At 39.1% G+C, this 21037-nt stretch overlaps 1 protein-coding gene across 2 annotated transcripts in view; it reads right to left on the reverse strand.

Moving 5' to 3' along the window:
• The window catches only part of ARHGEF38 (Rho guanine nucleotide exchange factor 38), a 138931-nt gene that overhangs the window by 68494 nt on the left and 49400 nt on the right, over positions 1-21037 (reverse strand). For both annotated transcript variants that reach the window (XM_089302982.1, XM_008267533.5), the window contains one exon: positions 7489-7612. In XM_089302982.1, the coding sequence (XP_089159108.1) occupies positions 7489-7612 (124 nt within the window). The remainder of the gene's footprint in view (positions 1-7488; positions 7613-21037) is intronic.

Raw genomic sequence — 21037 nt, forward strand, 5'->3', positions numbered from 1 at the left:
ATTGTCATATTACATAACCATAATACAACTGTCAGATGAGGAAATTAATTTTGAAGAAATTCATTTAACTAAACACCTTATTTGGATATACACGCTAATGTTCTTTTACTGTTCTTTTACTGTTCCAGTGTCCCACTTGCATCTGTTTTGTTTGTTTTTCATGTTTTTTTAAGATTTATTTATTTATTTGAAAGGCAGAATTACAGAGAGGCAGAGAGAGAGAGAGAGAGAGAGAGAGAGAGAGAGGTCTTCCATCTGCGGGTTCACTCCCCAAATGGCCGCAAAGGCCAGAGCTGAGCTGATCTGAAACCAATAGTCAGGAACTTCTTCGGGGTCTCCCATGTGGGTGCAGTGACCCAAGTACTTAGACCATCTTCTACAGCTTTCCCAGCCCATAGCAGAGAGCTGGATCAGAAGTGGAGCAGCCAGGACTTGAAACAATGCCCACATGGGATGCTGGCACTGCAGACAGGGGCTTCAACCCTCTGCACCACCGTGCTGGCCCCTTGCATTTGTTTTATTCCTGTTTAGCTTGCTGCCGTCCATAACAGTACTTTATTCTTTCCTTATCCTTTATGACCTTTATGCTTTAGACGAGTATTGATCAATTACATTGTCTCGTGTCCTTCATTTGCGTTTGATGATGTCTAATAATTTCTCCTGATTGCTCATTTTTGTGGCTAAATTACAACAGATATGATGCTGCATCCCCCTCAGTGTACAACGTTCAGGATGTATCTGTTTCCTAATGTTATTGACCTTGATAACTTGGTTAAGGTGGCCTCTGCTGGGTTTCTCACTGTATCATTAGTATCTTTCATAACTACTTGAAGAGGGAGAGGGCAGGCCGGCGCCGCGGCTCACTTGGCTAGTCCTCTGCCTGCGGCACCGGCACCCCGGGTTCTAGTCCCGGTCGGAGTGCCGGATTCTGTCCCGGTTGCTCCTCTTCCAGTCCAGCTCTCTGCTGTGGCCAGGGAGTGCAGTGGAGGATGGCCCAAGTGCTTGGGCCCTGCACCTGCATGGGAGACCAGGAGGAAGCACCTGGCTCCTGGTTTCGGATCAGCACAGAGCTGGCCTTGGTGGCCATTTGAGGGGTGAACCAATGGAAAGGAAGACCTTTCTCTCTCTCTCACTGTCTAACTCTGCCTGTCAGAAAAAAAAAAAAAAAAAAAAAAAAAAAGAGGTAGAGGGCATAGAAAGTGGTTGGCCAGCACTTTCCAAAATACAGTTAGATAGAAAGAATAAGTTCCAGTGTTCCACAGAACAACAGAATGGCTAGTTCACAATATCCTATTATATATTTTATAGACTAGAGGAGAGGAACTTGAAAAACTGCAGGCTTAAAGAAATGCTAAGGAGATGAAATGCTAACACCCTGATTTGATCAACATATGTTGTATACCTGTATTGAACTATCACAATCACACTGTACCTCCATAAATATGTACAATTATTGTTATTTAAAAAGAAAAATAAATGCTGATGATTAAAAGTAAAAAAAAAACCACTTTTTCCTAACCCAATTTAAAATAATCATAATAATAATTACTTGCAGCAAAAATTTGAGACTATGAAAAAATATATTTCTCTTCCATTGCTCACTCATTAAATGCGACATTGACCAGCGGATTTTGTTTGCAACAATTATGGCTGTGGCATTCACCAAATGATGATTTTCTACTCTATCCCTCTGTATTTACCAATTGAAATCTACTGTAACGAAGAGCTGTTCTTTCTCCTCAGTTATTTATATCAGTAAGGACTCATTGATATTTAGTTAATTCTGTGATTTATAACATAGTGGTTTTTTTTTATTTTGCTACTCAAATTAGTAAACTATATATTTCAAATTAAGAAAATATTCTGGGGCTGGTTTCGTTTGCACAGTGGGTTAAGCCGCCACCTGCAATGCAGACATCCTTTATGAAGACAGTATAGAGTTCTGCCTGCTCCACTTCTAATGATACGCCTGGGAAAGCAACAGAAGCTAGTTTGGGCCACTGCCATCCGTGTGGGAGACCCAGACAAAACTTTGGGCTTTCTCCTGGCCCATCCTTGATCTCTGCAGCCATTTAGGGAGTGAATCAGCAGATGGAAGGTCTGTCGCTCACTCTCTCTCTAGCTCCCTCTCTATATGTAACTCTGCCTTTCAGATACATGAAAAATATTTTTTAAACAAAAGGAGAAAATACTGTTTATAAGCACAGAGGCATCAGAGAAAGATCAGGGAAAATTCTGATTAAAAATACTAAAATTCTAATTTTATATCTACGTGTATTAAAATATGTAACTGAGCTCAATTACTTTATAGATATTTTTGTCTCAGTTTACATTATTACCTTAATTTTTGCAAAACAAAACATTAATAAGTTGCTTCTATTTATGATTGTTGAGTTTTTGTCCAAATGCAGATATTGTAAAGCATGGTACAGAATATAATTTTATCCTATCAAAGAGGAGCTCAATCAATAGCTTTTTTCCCCCAAGTCAAATTTTCCAAAGTACAATTATATAATTTTAAAATTAAATATTTTACCCAACATGAGCTCTTATTAATTTTTTCTTAGTTCATTGCTTGTTTTTGAAGGGAGAAGGAAACTTCCACTTTTTTTTTTTGACAGGCAGAGTGGACAGTGAGAGAGACAGAGAGAAAGGTCTTCCTTTTGCCGTTGGTTCACCCTCCAATGGCCGCCGTGGCCTGCGCGCTGCGGCCAGCGCACTGCGCTGATCCGGTGGCAGGAGCCAGGAGCCAGGTGCTTTTCCTGGTCTCCCATGGGGTGCAGGGCCCAAGGACTTGGGCCATCCTCCACTGCACTCCCTGGCCACAGCAGAGGGCTGGCCTGGAAGAGGGGCAACCGGGACAGAATCCGGCGCCCCGACCGGGACTAGAACCCGGTGTGCCAGTGCCGCTAGGCGGAGGATTAGCCTAGTGAGCTGTGGCGCCGGCCACATTGCTTGTTTTTGTAGGAATAAATTTCAATGTTTTCCTGTTTATAATTTTATTTTTAATATTATCATTTGCAAAGATTAAAAATATGAAGTTAATTTTTCCTTTGTTTGTTGGATGCTTTAAAGACTTAAATTAATTTTGAACAAAACTCAATATAATTTCAGAGGCCTTATTTGCAAAAATAGCCCAGCGCCACTGCAGGATACTTTGGTTCATTTATAAGGTGGTGCTTCAAGGAATCAAAAATTTCTAAAAGTGCTTAAAGACCAGTAGTGCACAAAGTATGTACTGTCATGCATAAGATTAGTTCTGAATTCAGCATCAACTTTATCCTCCAAATGGTTCATTCAACTGTAATTTTGTATATTTAAAAGTATGTATAAATTTTGACTACTTTCCATTTAAATTAATAAAATATCGTGGTTTTATTATATGTGCAGCACAATTAATTTCAAGTATACTTCTGCTCCATAGATTTTAGTAAAGATGTTGTTTTACTGTGATGCTTTGCTCAACCAGTATTTATATTCATATTACCATTGTATTCACAACATTTAACTTCTAAGTTAAAGAGACAGAAGCATTTAAAATAAGAGCAGACAATTCACCTTAAACAAAACAAAGTTTTTCTTTGGTTTTGTGAATTGGTTTTAAAAAAATTGAACTATTATTGAAATGAGCTGATTTTCTATTTTATTTTGTCTTCTCATTTTGCCATAAAACAGTCATCATTTAACTGTTTGGAGAACACTTCTACTAATGGTATTAGCTCATTGGTAGTCATTACTTGCAGATCTAAGGCACCTCTTGTAATTAAAAAACAATGAGTAAAATTAATTTAGGGTAATTGTCATTTTACCTTAATGAAAATTCTGCTGCATGGAATGATATGTAAATATATATTAAGCAGCTGAATGTGTTAGATTCCTTACTTTGAGCACAGTCTTTTAAAATAAGGACTAGCTTTTGACATAGTGGTTGCTACTTCTTCATATTTCTGTTTTCTAGTTGTCTTAACAGTCAGTGATAGCATTAAAGACCAGCATTGTGGCATAGTAGGTAAAATGCCACGTGCGAAACTGGCAGCAGTTCAAGTCTCGACTGCTCTATTTCCGATTCAGCTCCCCGCTAATGGTCTGGGGAAAGCAGTAGAAGATGGCCCCAGTGCTTGGGCCCTCGCCACCCACACGGGAGATCCAGAAGCTCCTGGCTTTGCCAGTCCTTGCAGCCATCTGGGGAGTGAACCAGAAGATGGGAGGTTTCTCTCTCTCTCTCTCTCTCTCTTCCTTTCTCTCTCACTCTCTCCCAATTTCTCTCATCCCTCCCTTTCTCTCTGTAACTCTGAGTTTCACATAAATAAATAAATCTTAAAAAAATAAAACCCTCATGGTGTATGGTATTCCTTATGTTATATGCTCATCAACATTCTTGAGAAACAGGAAATCGATATTTAATTTTCATTGATCATGAATACATTAAACTATTGCTTCGGAAGAGGCTTATTGCAAAATAAAATAAGCATAACTTCCGTCTCTTTAACTTAGTTGTAGATTTGTACTAGAAAACACATAAACTACCATAGCAAGAGTATACTGATGCCCATAGCAGAGCTCCTCAGGCTCCCTTTCCCATACATGTTTCACCTCCATCTAATCCATGATTCCACACATGGCCCACTAACCTCACTGCATCCTGGCAGCCTCATGCTTCTCACAAGTCATGGCACGAGTCACATGGCAAGGGCGATGATACATAGCTGTTGCATCCAATGAGCAGTAGAGTCTGCAGCACTAATATCTTTTCCACCACCACCAGGCAGGAAAGAGTGAGCTGTTTATAGCTTCTAGGGCTCAACTCTCATCGTTTTATCAGCCAGTGCTGTGCATGTGGTACTCCATAGGAAAATATGCATTTCCTTGAGACTAGAAAGGGTTAGGAGAGGAGGGGTGCACTGTTTCAGAGTTTACTATGCATCACAGTGAGAGCCCTGTTAACTGCACACGGCTCCTACACCATTCTAAAGGAGGCTTGTTAGGAGTTGAAGTAGGATACAGAAGTCTAATAAAACCTTGTGTGGTGGAACTGTTATTAACAACACTATTTTTAAAAGGAAAAATTCCAGGCAAATGCCAGGCTGAAAGCATAAACAATAAGCTAAAATTGTGTTGTTCTAACAGGGGTCTAGAATTTTTTTTCTGCCGAGGGCCATTTGGATATTTATATACAACACCATTTGCAGCCGTACAAAATTGTCAACTTAAAAATTAGCTGGCTATAGATTAATTGAATTTCTAGTACCCCGCTGTGGTTACCTTGGCAGGCCCAGACCAAATGATTTGTGGGCCTGACAAGGCCCACAGGCCAGACATTCCCCACCCAGGTTAGGCAAACCAAAATACATGGTCAACTTAAACCTGGAATTGTCCTTGACTCTAGCACAGAGACCAACCCCTAAATATTGTTTATGCTTTCCTCTTTTTATTTATTCATGATTTTCCATGTTTCTCTGAAGTGGCCTCTACTTTGTATTTTCACCATATCCACTTTGCCTAGATGCTTGCTACTACACACAGATATTATTTATAACAACCTATTTTCTGGCCGAGGACTCAAGTTCTTCTTCTCTCCATTCTCTTCGTACCAACCATATTTTTCTTTCTCTAGGAACTTTCGTGTCTCACCATATCCTTGCTGAAAAATCCTTTTCTAGTAGCTCAGTATTTCCAAACTTTGATTCTAAGTACAATCAGTCCCTCTTCAGTACTTTTAGACTCCTTTTTCAACTCATTTACATGAATCCTCCACTCCAGCTTGATCACTCAGCATTTCCTAATCATATCTTACATTTGATATTTGTTTAGCATTTGTTGTTCAGGATTTTAGTTCCATTTAGAATCATTTCTCCCAGTCTGGACCGTACGTGTTGAAATCATACCTACACCTTTAAGCCCAAGTGAGATGTTCTTAAGAATCTTTCTTTGATTCTCCATCCAGGAAGGTTTTCTTTGTCCTCCAAGGTTCTGATTACTGTAGGAACTACTCTCATGGTGCATGCATATGAAGGCACCTCAAAATGTTTATGGAAAAATGCAATTAAAAGAGTAAATTTATTTGGTTACAAAAAAATTGAAATCTACACATAGTTTCTTCATGGTGTGCATTTTCCATGAACTTTCTGAAGATCCCTTAACCTTTGATTCAGGAGCTGTGTGCAAGTTGATGAAGGTCAGAGATGATCTTTTTCATCCTTTCAGTAGCCAACAAGGATATGTGACATCTTCTTCTTTGACCATGCTGCTACTTCATAACTATGCATTGAGTGCATTAATAAATGGCCAACAAATCTGTACTAAAGTGATAACATATTGAATCCTTCTCTTAGAAAATACTTTTTCAATTTACAAGAGAATGTTTAATCATAAGGAATGCTTGAATTCAGCCCTATCAATGGGAAAAATCTCTCCGAATGAGCTAGCCTTTGCTCAGTAACAATATTATAAATGACCAAGTTATTTCTTTGAGCGTTTTTATAAGATCATGCTTGCTTATCAAATATGGGCTTCCATAAACACTATGGAGAGACACTTTAATGCCATTCTTATTTCCACTAACAAGAAAGACATAATCACTAAAAAAAAGGTCTATATTTGTGTCTATATATCTGTATCTAAATAACCCACCTCAAACTGATATTAAAAGTTACCAAAGGGATGATAGTGGCTTCGAAGAATGGAATGAAAAGGACTTTTATGGTTTTCTATGTTTTCTGGAATTTGTTTTAATATTTTTGTAATGAGTATATATTATATATGATGTGTGAAATAGAAAACAATTTTTAAAAAGAGTTATTAGCTCACATGGCACTATGTATATGATATCTTAGATGTGGAAGCTGCCTTCCAGAGTTCTTTGGAACTCCCAAGAAATAGAAAGGATGGAAGTTTGGTTCCCTATTCAAAGAATATTGTTTGTAGCTATTTGTGAAATTCTTAGGAGTAAAGGGATAAATACAGCTATGACTGGGAGTCAAAATGTATTTGGAAAGCAAGTAACACAGAGGGAAAGAAAGGAAAAACATGGGAAAATAGAACATGGAATTTTTTAATAAATCATATAAACTCCTAATGCAAAACAATTACATTCTGTAAATCAGTTGATGCATGGGCACAAGTTCTGAAAAATATTGCAAATGAAAATGGTAAAACTATTAAAATATTTAAATAATTAATTCTTTAAAGATCAAGTAAGTGTTAGCCATAAAACAAAATGAAAGAACATCTGGAAGACGAAAGGGTTGAAAGATTGGAAATTAAAAAGCAAATGGTGTGCTTAGTGCTACAGTGGGACTCGGCAAATAGATATAAACCTATTTGAAAATAAATACAGTTTGTGTAATTACAATGAGCTGAAGATGAGTTTAGCATTTATGTATCTCCTGGGAAGCCTGATGAGTTAGAAGCATAAAACCAAAGCACTGGGAGGCAATAAAAACATTATTTCCTGTTGTATTGTAGAACTTGAGAAGAGAACAAACATACCGATTACTTGCATGGCCGGTTCCACGGCTGCTGTGGCCTCTTCCAACAACGACAGCAGCTTGGCCGATAGCTGATGCACCGACTCGATGTTGCTGAACAAGCTATCCACATCCAGCCTAGCAATCTGAAGAAACACAAACACTGAGCGCCAGCTGATGGACGGAGAAGCCTTTCCTTAGGCTGTTTTCTCCCACAAAACAGCAAGCATTTTCTGTGCCAGTCTGTACTATCTCCGTCAGCTGTTTCCATAAACATTCTCCTTTGGATTTCTAGAGTACGTGTATTGCTTTTCACTAGGAAATTGGAATGGTGATGGTTACCTCTGTCTTTTTCTTTATTTTGAATATGTTTTCAGCTGAGGTGTATGTCTACTTATTCCTGTAAGAGCCAGAGTAGGGAGCAAATTTTGGCCTAATTGGTAATTTTATTGATTGCCTTCTAGGAAGGTATAGGCTAGTTTGCATGAATCTATATTTCACAGCATAAATATCTGTATAAAGCCATGCCTTGCCCTAGGTAAATAACTATTTCAAAACCTGCATTTAAATCACACATGTTTGGAACATGATGATAAGTAGATGTATTAGGTTGTTTCTTCCTTTTTTCCTTGGAAGAAATATGAATGGAAATCCTCACCAAACAAATTCTACTAATTAAGAATTCAGCGTTTAAAGAATTTTTTTTTTTTTTTTTTTGACAGGCAGAGTGGACAGTGAGAGAGAGAGACAGAGAGAAAGGTCTTCCTTTGCCGTTGGTTCACCCTCCAATGGCCGCCGCTGCAGCCGGCGCACCGCGCTGATCCGATGGCAGGAGCCAGGAGCCAGGTGCTTTTCCTGGTCTCCCATGGGGTGCAGGGCCCAAGCACCTGGGCCATCCTCCACTGCACTCCCTGGCCATAGCAGAGGGCTGGCCTGGAAGAGGGGCAACCGGGACAGAATCCGGCACCCTAACCGGGACTAGAACCCGGTGTGCCGGCGCCGCAAGGTGGAGGATTAGCCTATTGAGCCACGGCGCCGGCTCTGCGTTTAAAGAATTTTGTCATACCTTCAAACTCTGGTGTGACCATTCTTAGATCTCATAGCTAGTATGTACAATAAATCATTCATTCATTCACTCATCATTTCATCAAATGTTTCCTGAGCACCTTTTATGTACCAAGAATTGGAATAGAAGCCAGACTCTGTCATGGGCAGTAGGAGATTACTGGGAGGATAGCCAGCTATTGTAGGTGATCTGAGTATAGTTAGAGAAGTGCTCAGATTTGCAAGATCTTAATCAAAAATTTTCTATTGAGTTTAAGTCAGATCTCCTTCCATTATCAAATAGTGGCTGTTAAAGGCACCACCCCAGTGGTAAAGGCTCTACTGTGTTACAGAAGAGTACATGCCATTTATCCATGACTTAGTGCGTAACAAAAGATTTAACTAACTAAGTCATCAATAATCAAGCCATGGAAGTTTCCCTTAGGTGTGCTAGATCTATTTGAGGGCAAGGAAGGAAGTAGCCTGCTCAGCGTTTTGTCCCATCCCTTTTGACACTGGTCCATCCATCATTCCCCATACTGGACACAGATATTTTGTTAAGGATATTTTGTCATCAAACTTGGAGGCACAGTTTCACAGGTTCCTTTTAAAAATGTGGGTTACTATGTCAGTCGTTTCTTATAAAAAAAAATTGGTTTTCCTGCTTAGAACATTTCTTCCAATCATCTTGGGAAATTCCTTATTTTCCTATTAGTCCTGTCCATAAAACAACTAGCCTCATTTATAATCAAATCCATATGATCATATGCAATGATTTTTTTAAAATATTATTTATGTATTTATTTATTTGACAGGTAGAGTTACAGACAGAGAGAGAGAGAGAGAGAGAGAGACACAGAGAGACAGAGAGAAAGGTCTTCCTTCCATTGGTTCACTCCCCAAATGGCTGCTACAGCTGGCACTGTGCCGATCCGAAGCCAGGAGCCAGGTGCTTCCTCCCGGTCTCCCATGCGGGTGCAGGAGCCCAAGCACTTGGGCGATCCTCCACTGCCCTCCCCGGTCACAGCAGCGAGCTGGACTGGAAGAGGGGCAGCTGGGACTAGATCCTGGTGCCCATATGGGATGCCAGCACTGCAGATGGAGGATTAACCAAGTGAACCATGATGCCAGCCCCAATGATTTATTTTCATACAGGATTAGACAATTTTCTTAAAAACTGTTTTTACATATTCTGAAATAATCTATATACTAGTTATTACATTACAATTACTATTGGCTCCTAGAGTCTTTAATCCAGTGTCTCAAAAAAAATTTTCCTTCATTAAGCACTCATTTTAATACAGCTAGCATTGTGACACAGCAGGTTGGGTCACTGCTTGAGACACTGGCATGCCACATCAAAGGACTGGTTCAAGTTCTTTGCTGCTCTGTTTCTGATCCAGCTACTTGCTAATGTGCCTGGGGAGGCAGCAGAAGATGGTCCAAGTACTTGGGTCCCTGCCACTCATGTGGGAGACCCAGATGGAGTTCCTGGCAGACCCCGATAGATTTCAACCTGGCGTAGACCTGGCTGATGTGGTCATTTGGGGAGTAACCAGAAGATGCAAGATTCATTTTCTCTCTCTCTCCCTCTCTCTCTCCTTCTGTTACTCTGCCTTCCAAATAAATAAATAAATCTTTAAAAAATTAATAGGAGAGAACATATATGGCTTTCACCTAAAATCTAGAGACATTCAAGACTTGTAGTTTCTATATTCACAAGTATATTTAATATTATGCAAAATATCTAAGAGGCATGTAGTGTTTATATTGCTCTTTGGTATTTATCATCTAATTATATTTAAGTTATAACTGAGTCAATTTGTGAAATTCTCACTTAATGAGAGTTTACAGGTTATCAGTGTTTCAGAAGTCATGAATCTCTGAGCACCACTAATTTAATGTACTAGTTACTCTAAAGAATTGCCTTATGTGTTGAGCAATAATTAAATCCACAATGATATGACTTTGTATGAGATATGTTTTCCAAAAGTTGTGTATGAATCAAATTTTTGTAGATAAATTTATTTTTAAAATGTATTACTTATATATTTAGTTAAACAATTTTTTAAAAGATTTATATATTTATTTGAAAATCAGAGTGACAGGGGTAGGAAGGGATAGAGAGAAAGAGATCTTCAATCTGCAGGTTCAGTCCCAAATGGCCACAGTGGCCAAGGTTATAGTAGGCCAAAGCCAGGAGCTTAGAACTTCACCCAGGTCTCATGTGTGTGGCAGGGGCCCAAACACTCGGGCCATCTTCTGTTGCTTTCCAAAGTGCATAAGCAGAGAGCTGGATCACAAGTGAAGCAGTCAGGATTCAAATTGGGATGCCAGCATCATAAGTGGTACCTTAACACACTATGTCACAATGCCAGCCCATAGTCAAATCATTTTTTAAGTGATTCCTTCTAAAGTATGAAATTTCATCCCCTAATTTACTTGCTTTATGAGCTTAAAGATCAGATATAATGTATATCATGTACCCTTATTTTTTTGTTGTTGTGGAAATTTTATTCTAATGAAAGTAAAGTTTCATATTTATTATTTCAAACGTTACTTCAATTTCTCTGTAAAGTATAAGCCAGTTTGAAGACAAGGAATTTAATGCCAACCAAAGACAGCAGCCATGCCCAAACTGATGCAAGAAGTTCAGGACAGAGCTGGAACTAGAAATTGACACGCTAGTTCCATGTTTTAGTCCTTTATCAGCAAATACTAGTATTAAGAATACTTTGCTATCTCTGCTTGGATTATTTAGATTTGTTCCTGAGTTTTTCACCAAGTTATTACTTATATAATTCATTTCCCATGGTTAGTACCCTGCCTAATTAAGATTATTTGGCAAGGATTTGATTCTGCATTCTATTTTTAATCTTAGCTCAGTGCAACAAATACTAAATAAAAACAGGTTTAATTCCATTTCTTCCTGAAGGACAGAAAGGATTAAAACATCAATTGGCCTGGTTCTGATCATATCACCATGGGCCCTTGGGAGTTTGTGAATCAAAAAGGATTCACATCTAGACACTATTATGCCAAGGAACAAGTGCCTGACCCAAATAGGCTTTTAAAACTCAAGGAAGCATAAATGTGAATGTATGTGTGAGTGTGTATATACATACATATATATGTACAGAAATATATATATAATTTACTAGAAATAAACAATGCCTTAAGAGCTTAAGCTGAATTGCATTTTAAGTAGATTAAAATTAATTTTGAAAGAAGATTTACTATATGCACTATTCTAAATGGAATCCATATATAATAACTAAAATTTATGAAACAAAAAAATTAAAGGTCAATGTTTACATAGAATTTATCACTTTACAAAAATATTCAAATATCAAGTTCTAATTACATTTAAATAATTACTAGATTTTGAAATCAGGTAGTAATGATGTTTCCAGTTTGTTTTTTTTTTTTTTTTGCTCAAGGTTACTTTAGATATTCAATATCTTTTGTTCCACATGAATTTTAGTATTTTTTTCTATTTCTGTAAAAATTGTCATTGAAATTTTGGTAAGGATTGAACTTAATTTGAATTGATTGCTCTGAGTTGTATGAACTCTTTAAAAATATTTATTTATTTGAAAGGCAGAATTACAAAGAGAAGGGAGGGGGGGAGAGAGAGAGAGAGAGAAATCTATCTATTCATTCACTCCCCAAATGGCCACAATGGCTAGGGCTGAGCCAGGCTGAATCCAGGAGTCTAGAACTCTATCATGGTTTCTCACATGTGTGGCAGGGCCCCAAGCACCTAGGCCATCTTGTTTTTGCTTTCCCAGGTGCTTAGCAGAGAACTGGATTGGAAGTGGAGCAGCCTGGATTAGAACTGGTACTCATAAGGGATGCTGGGATTGCAGGCAGTGGCTTAACCTGCTGGGCCACAATACTGACCCCCAGCCTTACAAGAAATTTTGAAGGGTGTCTTGCGTTAGAAGTAAGCATCATGAAAACACATGACACAACCAAATTCACTAACAGAACAGCTTCCCATCCAGCTTCCTGCTGATGCTCCTGGAAGGCAGTGGATAATGCTCCTGCTACATATGTGAGAGACCAGGATGGAGTTCCTGGCTCCTGGTTTTAGCCTGGCCCAGCCCCAGCCATAGCAGCCTTTTGAGGAATGAACCAGCAGATAGAAGATTTCTCTTCTCTGTCACTTGGCTTTTCACATAAATATAAATAAATAAAAAAAGCAAAAACAAACAAATAATATCAAATCAAGCTATAAACTTATGAACAGCATAGGAAACAACCATCGAAGTGAAGAGACAACTGATAGAATAGAAAATGTATTTGTAAACCTTATACCTAATGAATGGTTAGTATCCAAAATGTACAGGAAACTCAAACAACTTAATAGGAAAAAAGTAAATAGCCTGATCTAAAGGTGGGCAAAGGACCCAAGTAGACATCTTTCAAAATATGACATAAAAATGACCAACAACGGTATGAAAATACCCAACATTGTTAGCCATCAGAGAAAGGCACAATGGGAGATCACCTCATACCTATTAAAATGGCTATTATCAAAAAGGTGAAAAATAAATATTGGTAAGGCAGTAGATAAAAGGCATCTTAGGTACACTGTGCGTGATAATGGACAGCCATTGTGGAAGGCAGTTTGGAGGCTCTTCAAAAAATTAAAAAACAGAACAGCCTGAAGGTCCAATAATCCCACCTCAGTATATTTATCCAAAGGAACTGAAGTCAGAATGTCAAAGAGATATCTGTTTTTCCATGCTTGTTACAGAATCATTCACAATAACCAAGATAAGGAATCCACTTAAGTGTTCATCCAACACACAAGTGCATAAAGCAAATGCGGTTTACATATACACAATGGAATACTATTGAACCTTTATAAACACTGGGAACTCTGTTATTGGTGGCAACATGAATGAACCTGGAGGATACCGTGTACTGCCAAGTAGTGCATGATCTCACTTTTATGTGGAGTGTAAAAAAGTCAAACCCATAGAAACAGAGAGTAAAGAGATGGTTACCAGAGGCCAGGAGTTAGAGGGATTAGGGAGATGTTGGTCATAGGACACAAACTTTCAGTTGAACAGTAGGAATAAATCAAGAGATCTGTTGCACATTATGGCTACTGAAGTTCATAACAATCTATTAAAAACTTGAAAATAGCTGAGAGTAGATTTTCAGTGTTCTCACCACAGAAATATATGTAAGGTAATGCATATATTAAATAGTTTCATTTAGCCATTCTACAATGTATATGTATATCAAAACATCAGACTGTCCACATACATATATAAGTATTCACTCTCTATATGTCAATTTAAAAAATAAATTTAAAACTTACTTAATGTATAGTTGTATATATGCAATACTTTCCAGGTATAAGTAAAGGAACACACACTTATAGAGTTACATAAATTCGGAGGTAGTAATCATTGGTACCAAATTACTTCATACCCCAGAAGTACCTCACACTCATTCTTTCCAAGGCAGTCCCTGATTTTTTCTACTTTTACATCCTAGCCCCACGTTGTCATTTGCTCAAAAATGGGTTGCTTCCCTGTTACCCATCAGATTCAACCCAATTGAAATGTAATCTGGTAATACAGTGTAGGTCCAAGAAAGACTTCTGCCTTTTCTTTTGCATTTTTTTAGGGAGAGAACCACAACTCCCAACCTCTATCTGATCCTGGCAGAATTCTGAATCAGGGTGCTCTGTCCCCTCCTTGTCCCTATAGTTGCCAGCATGTGATCTAGCTGACCACTGGATCCTATGATCCCAGACACAGTGGTTGGTCTAGGATGGACAGATTCTCAAACAGAATCAATGGGAATCTATAGTGAATTTTAGTAAGTGGTTGTTGGGAAACACAGGTCTGGACTTTGAGCCTAGGCCTAATACTTTTGCCCTTATAAATGAGGCCTGAAAGAGACCTCTTGTCCCTTCTACCATGGGAGGTTACAGCTAAAAGGTGGCTACCTAAGAAAATGGCCATCACCAGATACTGAATCTGCTAGTGTTTTGATGTTGGACTTCCCAGGTTCCAGGAATTTGTGACATAAATTTCTCTTACCTAAGCTCCCCAGTTTATACCAATACCTTATAGCAGCCCAAATGGACTAAGATAGTGTGTCAGTGTCCGTCTTTAGCAAATGTCTGTGGGAAAATTGACTTTGATAAACTCACCATGGAAGCTTCCTCTTATACCCTTCTGTGATTCTTATTCTATATCACTCACTGCTATATTGAAACCCATATTTTATATATATATATATAATAGATATAATACAATGAATATTTATGTATCTTAATACATAATTATATAATACATATAATATCAGAGATACTTATTAACTTATCTGAATTTATGTCAAAACTGTGTCTTCCTCTAGGACATTTTCTGAATACCTACTGTGTCTGATATAGCGTTAGACAAGTACATACTCAGCAAAAGTTGACAATTTAAATTGGATTGGATTTCTATAATTCAAATGATCTGTTTAGGGGGAGTTATAAATAAATTTGTAATCACCCCACTGGGCTCTTAATAACAAGTCTGCAGAGATTGAAACTGATTTGAAGAAAGAAAAAATTGAAGCCTAATGTGGTTGTTCAAAATATATTGAGAAATTTTATAATATTCCACTTAATTTTGTCTACAGACACAACCAGTTGTACTTAGTTTGGCCATTGCTATGCCTAGCAAATTTGGTGGCAGAGGCCAAACCTCCCTCTTGCTTTATACTTGGCAAATGCTGTTTTTTTTTTTTTTTTTTTTTTTTTTTTTTTTTTTTTTTGACAGGCAGAGTGGACAGTGAGAGAGAGACAGAGAGAAAGGTCTTCCTTTTTGCCATTGGTTCACCCTCCAATGGCCGCCACGGCCGGCGCGCTGTGGCTGGCGCGCACCGCGCTGATCTGATGGCAAGAGCCAGGTGCTTCTCCTGGTCTCCCATGGGGTGCAGGGCACAAGCACTTGGGCCATCCTCCACTGCACTCCCGGGCCACAGCAGAGAGCTGGCCTAGAAGAGGGGCAACTGGGACAGAATCCGGCATCCCGACCGGGACTAGAACCCGGTGTGCCGGTGCCGCAAGGCAGAGGATTAGCCTAGTAAGCCGCGGCGCCGGCCTGCAAATGCTGGTTTACTCTTTCCACTTAAGGAGCATGAAGGCAACTGAGATAAATCCAATCACTGGGGAAATAACCAGACATTGATGGTTGTCAAGAAAAACTCAATTTACAAACACATTTAGAAGCAGATGCTGAAAAGAAGTATAGAGAAGAAAGGTTATTAAAATAATAATTCAGAGACAAGCATTTGGTGTAGCTGACTTGTTCATTCCCTAAATGCTCACATTAGCTGGGCCAGGCCAAATGAGAAGCCAAGAACTTAACTGGGATCTTGCACATGGGTAGAAGGGACCCACGTATTTGAACCATCACTGCAGCCTCCCAAGGTGTGCATTAGCACGAAACTGGGATCTGGAGTGGATCGAGGATTTGCATCTAGACACTCTCATATGGGATGTGAGCATCCCAAGAAGTAGCTTAACCTGCTGCACTACAATGCCTATCTATTTTTTTAAACTTAACATAGTAATTGAACATCATTCCATGTCATTACTTTTGCTCATTTTCACTATTTTTAATGTCAACATTTTATAGAAATAATGTAGTCTTTTTGGCCAGTTACAAAATCTTTGACGTTGAGGTAGCCTGTGATTTTCATCATTATTAATAACTCTTCTGGCTAAATTCTTGTTCATATCCATGATTATTTCTTCATGATAAGTTTTTCCCCAAAGAAACCTTTTATTTAATGAATACAAATTTCCTAAGTACAACTTTAGGAATATAGTTATTCTTCCCACCATACTCACCCTTACCAACCACATTCCCACCTCTCTCTCCCCTTCCCAGTTCCATTCTCTATTAAGGTTAATTTTCTATTAACTTTGTAAACAAAAGACTAACTCTATACTAAGTAAAGATTTCAACAATTTGCACACACACACACACACACAAACTGTTTGAGAGCAAGTTTTACAATTAACTCTCATAACACAACTCATTGAGGACAGAGGTCCTGCATGGGGAGTTAGTGCACATTGACTCCTGTTGTTAATTTAACAATTAACACTCATATGTGATGTCAGTGACCACCTGAGGCTTTTGATAGTAGCTGCTTAGGCTATGGAAGCCTTTTGAATTCACAATGCCATAAGCAATGTTCTCTCTTCCCTTCAGAGAAAAGCACATCCTTTTTTGATGGCCACTTCTTTTCACCGGGGTCTCACTCACAGATATCCCTCATGTAGAACATTTTTTGCCACGATGTCTTGGCTTTCCATGCCTGAAATGCTCTTGTGGGCTTTTCAGCCAAAGCAGGATCCCTTAAAGGCTGATTCTGAGTGCTTGTCATTCTATGAGTCTGCTGCATGGACTACTTCCCATGTTGGAACGTTCTCTCCGTTTTAATTCTATTATTACCAGACATTTGATCCTACTTATATGATCACTGTAACATTTAATCTCATCAATATGTTCACTTTAACACGTAATATGATCACTTTAACACTTAAGATGGCATTTTACCACCTAGCTTAATGGGATTTGGGGTCCCTTAACAAGTTTTTAAACTGTACCCTTAGAAGTAAGTCTGTAGGAATGTATGCAGAACTGTACAGCTTTCCAGTTACAAACTTAATCCTCTCTCTCTTATTCCCACTCTTACTTTTTAATGAGATCCTTCCTCAATTGACTTTATACACATATGACTGATTCGATGTTAACAGTTCAAATACTATTAAGAAGAAAAAATAAATAAAACCGAAACTGTTCCTCAACAGTCAAGACAAGGGCCACTCAAGTCATCCCTTCTCAAAGTGTCAATTTCACTTCTGCATATTTCTTTTTTAAGTGCCCATTTGGTTATCACAGATCAGGGAGAACATATGGTATTTGTCCCTTTGGGACTGGCTTATTTCACTAAATACGATGTTTTTCAGATTCATCTACTTTCTTACAAATGACCAGATTTCATTTTTTTTAACCACTGTGTGGTATTCCATAGAGTACATATCCCATAATTTCTATTTTATTTTATTTTTTTATTTTTATTTATTTTTTATTTTTTGACAGGCAGAGTGGACAGTGAGAGAGAGAGACAGAGAGAAAGGTCTTCCTTTGCCGTTGGTTCACCCTCCAATGGCTGCCACGGCTGGCGTGCTACGGCTGGTGCACCGCGCTGATCCGAAGGCAGGAGCCAGGTGCTTCTCCTGGTCTCCCATGGGGTGCAGGGCCCAAGCACTTGGGCCATCCTCCACTGCACTCCCTGGCCACAGCAGAGAGCTGGCCTGGAAGAGGGGCAACCGGGACAGAATCTGGCGCCCCGACCAGGACTAGAACCCAGTGTTCCGGCGCCGCAAGGCGGAGGATTAGCCCAGTGAGACGCGGCACCAGCCCCATAATTTCTTTATTCAGTCTTCGATTGATAGGCATTTAGATTGATTCCATGTCTTAGCTATTGTGGATTGGGCTGCAATAAACATGGAAGTGCAGATAACTCTTTTACTTACTGATTTCATTTCCCTTGGGTAAATTCCCAGGAATGGGATGGCTGGGTCATCATGATAAGTTTTATAATTACTGAGTAAAAATTATTACTATTTTTAAGAATTTTAACAAGTTATGGCAAATTATAAACCTTGTTTTTTTCCTAACCATCACTCAATTAAAATTCCTCAGTTGAATATTATTGCCCAAGCTTCAATTTGGATATTTTTAAGCTCATAATTTGATGACCAAAATCATACAACTTGAAAGTTCCAGATACGTGTACATGACATGTATACAACCATCACAAAAGAAGGCAAAAAATAAACAGACCTGTTTTTGAGGACCATGGTGATTACCACCAAACAAATTGCTCCTCCAGATGCTGTTTCTAGAAAATATTTCAGTGTTTCTATTTGGTTTGGGCTAGCAGTAAATCCAGGTTTCAAAACAGGTCCATTTCTTCCTCCTTTTTAAAGCTCTCAGAGGGCTTTGTGCAGATGGCCCACTGAGCCATCAAGAAAGGGCCGAGGGGCTGGTGTTGTGGCATAGCAGGTGAAACTACTGCCTGCAGTGCCAGATTCCCACATGGGTGCTTGTTTGTATCCCGGGTATCCTACTTCCAATCCAGCTCCCTGCTAATGGCCTGGGAATAGCAGCAGAAGGTGACCCAAGGGTTTGGGCTCCTTCCACTTATGTGGGAGATCCAGATGAAGCTCCTGGCTTCAGCCTGGCCCAGTCTTGGCCATTGCAGTCATTTGGGGCAGTGAACCAACAGATGGGACAACTCTCTCTCTCTCTCTCTCTCTCTCTCTCTCCCTGTAACTTCGCCTTTCAAATAAATAAAATAGCTCTTAAAAAAAAAAAAAGGAAGGGGCAGAGCAGAAACACAGCTTTTGGGTGAAGCTGCAGCACATTGTATTGCTTTGCTTCAATCTGTGGTGTGACAAGGTAAAAGGTAAAACAAACAAAAAGGCCCATTTCTGGACTTGCTGCACTGATTCAAGTCATTACTAGGTCAAATCCCCATGGCCATCATCCGATGGTACCTAACAGAATTGTGGTCCCTTCTACCCTGGCCGTGAGGCAATTCCACACACATTAGGATGGGGTCTGGGTATATTCCCTGAAGTTGATCACCTCGTAATTAATGCTGAAGCTATCAAAGGCCAATGTACTGAGATGCTAACAAAGGGAACGAGGCAGACAGAGAGGGATGTAAAATATCTGTAAGAAATCGACACAATGAGAATATTCTGAGGGAACAACTAGGTCTTGTCTTATTTTTAGTGAGGAAATTGAGAAGGGGAATGCTTGTGAGACAGCAATGGCAGCAAGTGGAGAGAGAGGATGTTGGCAGAAAGCCCTGGCAACCGCTGTGCTAGGATAATTGCCTAATTACGATGGCATTTACTCAGACAGTTGGCTTTGAGACTACAAAGCTTTTCAGAGTAAACTGGCCATTATTTCATCAGGTTTCTCAAAACTGCTGATTTGTATGTGTGAAATTTCCTGCTATGAAACTAGATTCTAAACTGGGTAATTGAGTCAAACTACAAGTTGAATCAATATCACAGCTAGACAGCATCTTTTAACTAATCTTGCACCTAAATGATCAAGCCACTCTGGCCCAGAAGATATTCATGTGGACAGACATAATAATTAGAGCAGAGAGTCATTCCCTTTGCAGAAGGAAGTGTTGTAGCTTCTGGAACAGAAACCTCAACATGGGCAAGAGGAAGGGCAAAGCCAACAGAGGTGAACAAAGTCCAAAACAGAGACTGCGGTAAAAATCTAAGTCCATGAGTTAAGACGTTCACCTCAAAGAACTGCTGATAGGAGAGTAAGTTTTGTATTGATAATCTTGCATGAAAAGTAGGTTGTTGGCCAAAAGTTTCTTTCTGACTTTGTTTCCCCATTTGCCTAAACACAAGGACAGGCAGAAAAGAAGCTACTTGGTGGAGGCTTGGGGTAATCTTGAGGTTTGCCACCCTTTCTTTCTTTGAATGTAAGTGAAATGCTCAGAAGACAAACAGTACTGTTAGGAATCACCCTTATGAACTGAAGGGCCAGTACACTGTGTGATCCTTTCAGAAACTCCAAAAAAAGTATGAAATGAACTGTGGAGTTATATTGTCAAGGGACAGGAGAAAGTAATTTGGAACCCGGAACCATCAGGGAAATTAAATATACACATTATTCTATATACATTCACAAGCTAGTCAAGAAATTATAATTAGGGGCTTCTGATTGGCATTAGGGAATGAGGTCAATTGTGGTTGGAGCACTTGACTTTTCACTGTATGGATGTTTAAGTGTGTACATGCACATGTGTGTGTTTATTCTTTCTTCCTCCTACTTACAAACTCAAACAGAGCTTATAATAATATTCAGTTGTTTCAACAGAACATGCATGTCCCTCAGCTCTGATATCTGGAAGGAACTTCTAATGTTAGCAGTGATTTAGCTCCATGCTTACTCATTTTTCCCACTTAGTGTCACAAATGCAAAGTATTAATTTTCAGTAATACAACCAAATACTAGGAGAGAACTTGAGTCACTAAAAATAGTCTTGAAAAGTTACAAAAGACTTTTGAGAGGTAAAATGAAACAAAGAAAGGAACATTTGCTTGAGATGGTAAATGAAGAAAGAAAACAGGAGAAAAAGTATGAAAGAGGGATGTGGTTGGCAGGTGTGTGATGGCAGTCTGGAATAAGAGAGGAAAGGAGACAAAATTTATGAAATAGAAGTCCAGACATGTCATCAATTCTGGAGTTTTCATCTGTTAGTCATGTGGAAGTCTCACTTATATTAGCACTCTGTATTGATCCTACCTAGGTTAACATGACACTGAAATTTCCCATGGTTTTCTACACTCCTGGCCAGGGGCTCTACAAGGCTTGACTCAACACACCTATCCTGCTTTCTCTTCTGCAACCTGGCACACCATGTTAGTCCCTGTGGTGTTTCTTTTCCCAGGT

The sequence above is a fragment of the Oryctolagus cuniculus genome, chromosome 8 (assembly GCF_051225735.1).
Source record: "Oryctolagus cuniculus isolate XC-2025 breed Fujian yellow rabbit chromosome 8, ASM5122573v1, whole genome shotgun sequence".
In the NCBI taxonomy this organism is placed as follows: Eukaryota; Metazoa; Chordata; class Mammalia; order Lagomorpha; family Leporidae; genus Oryctolagus; species Oryctolagus cuniculus.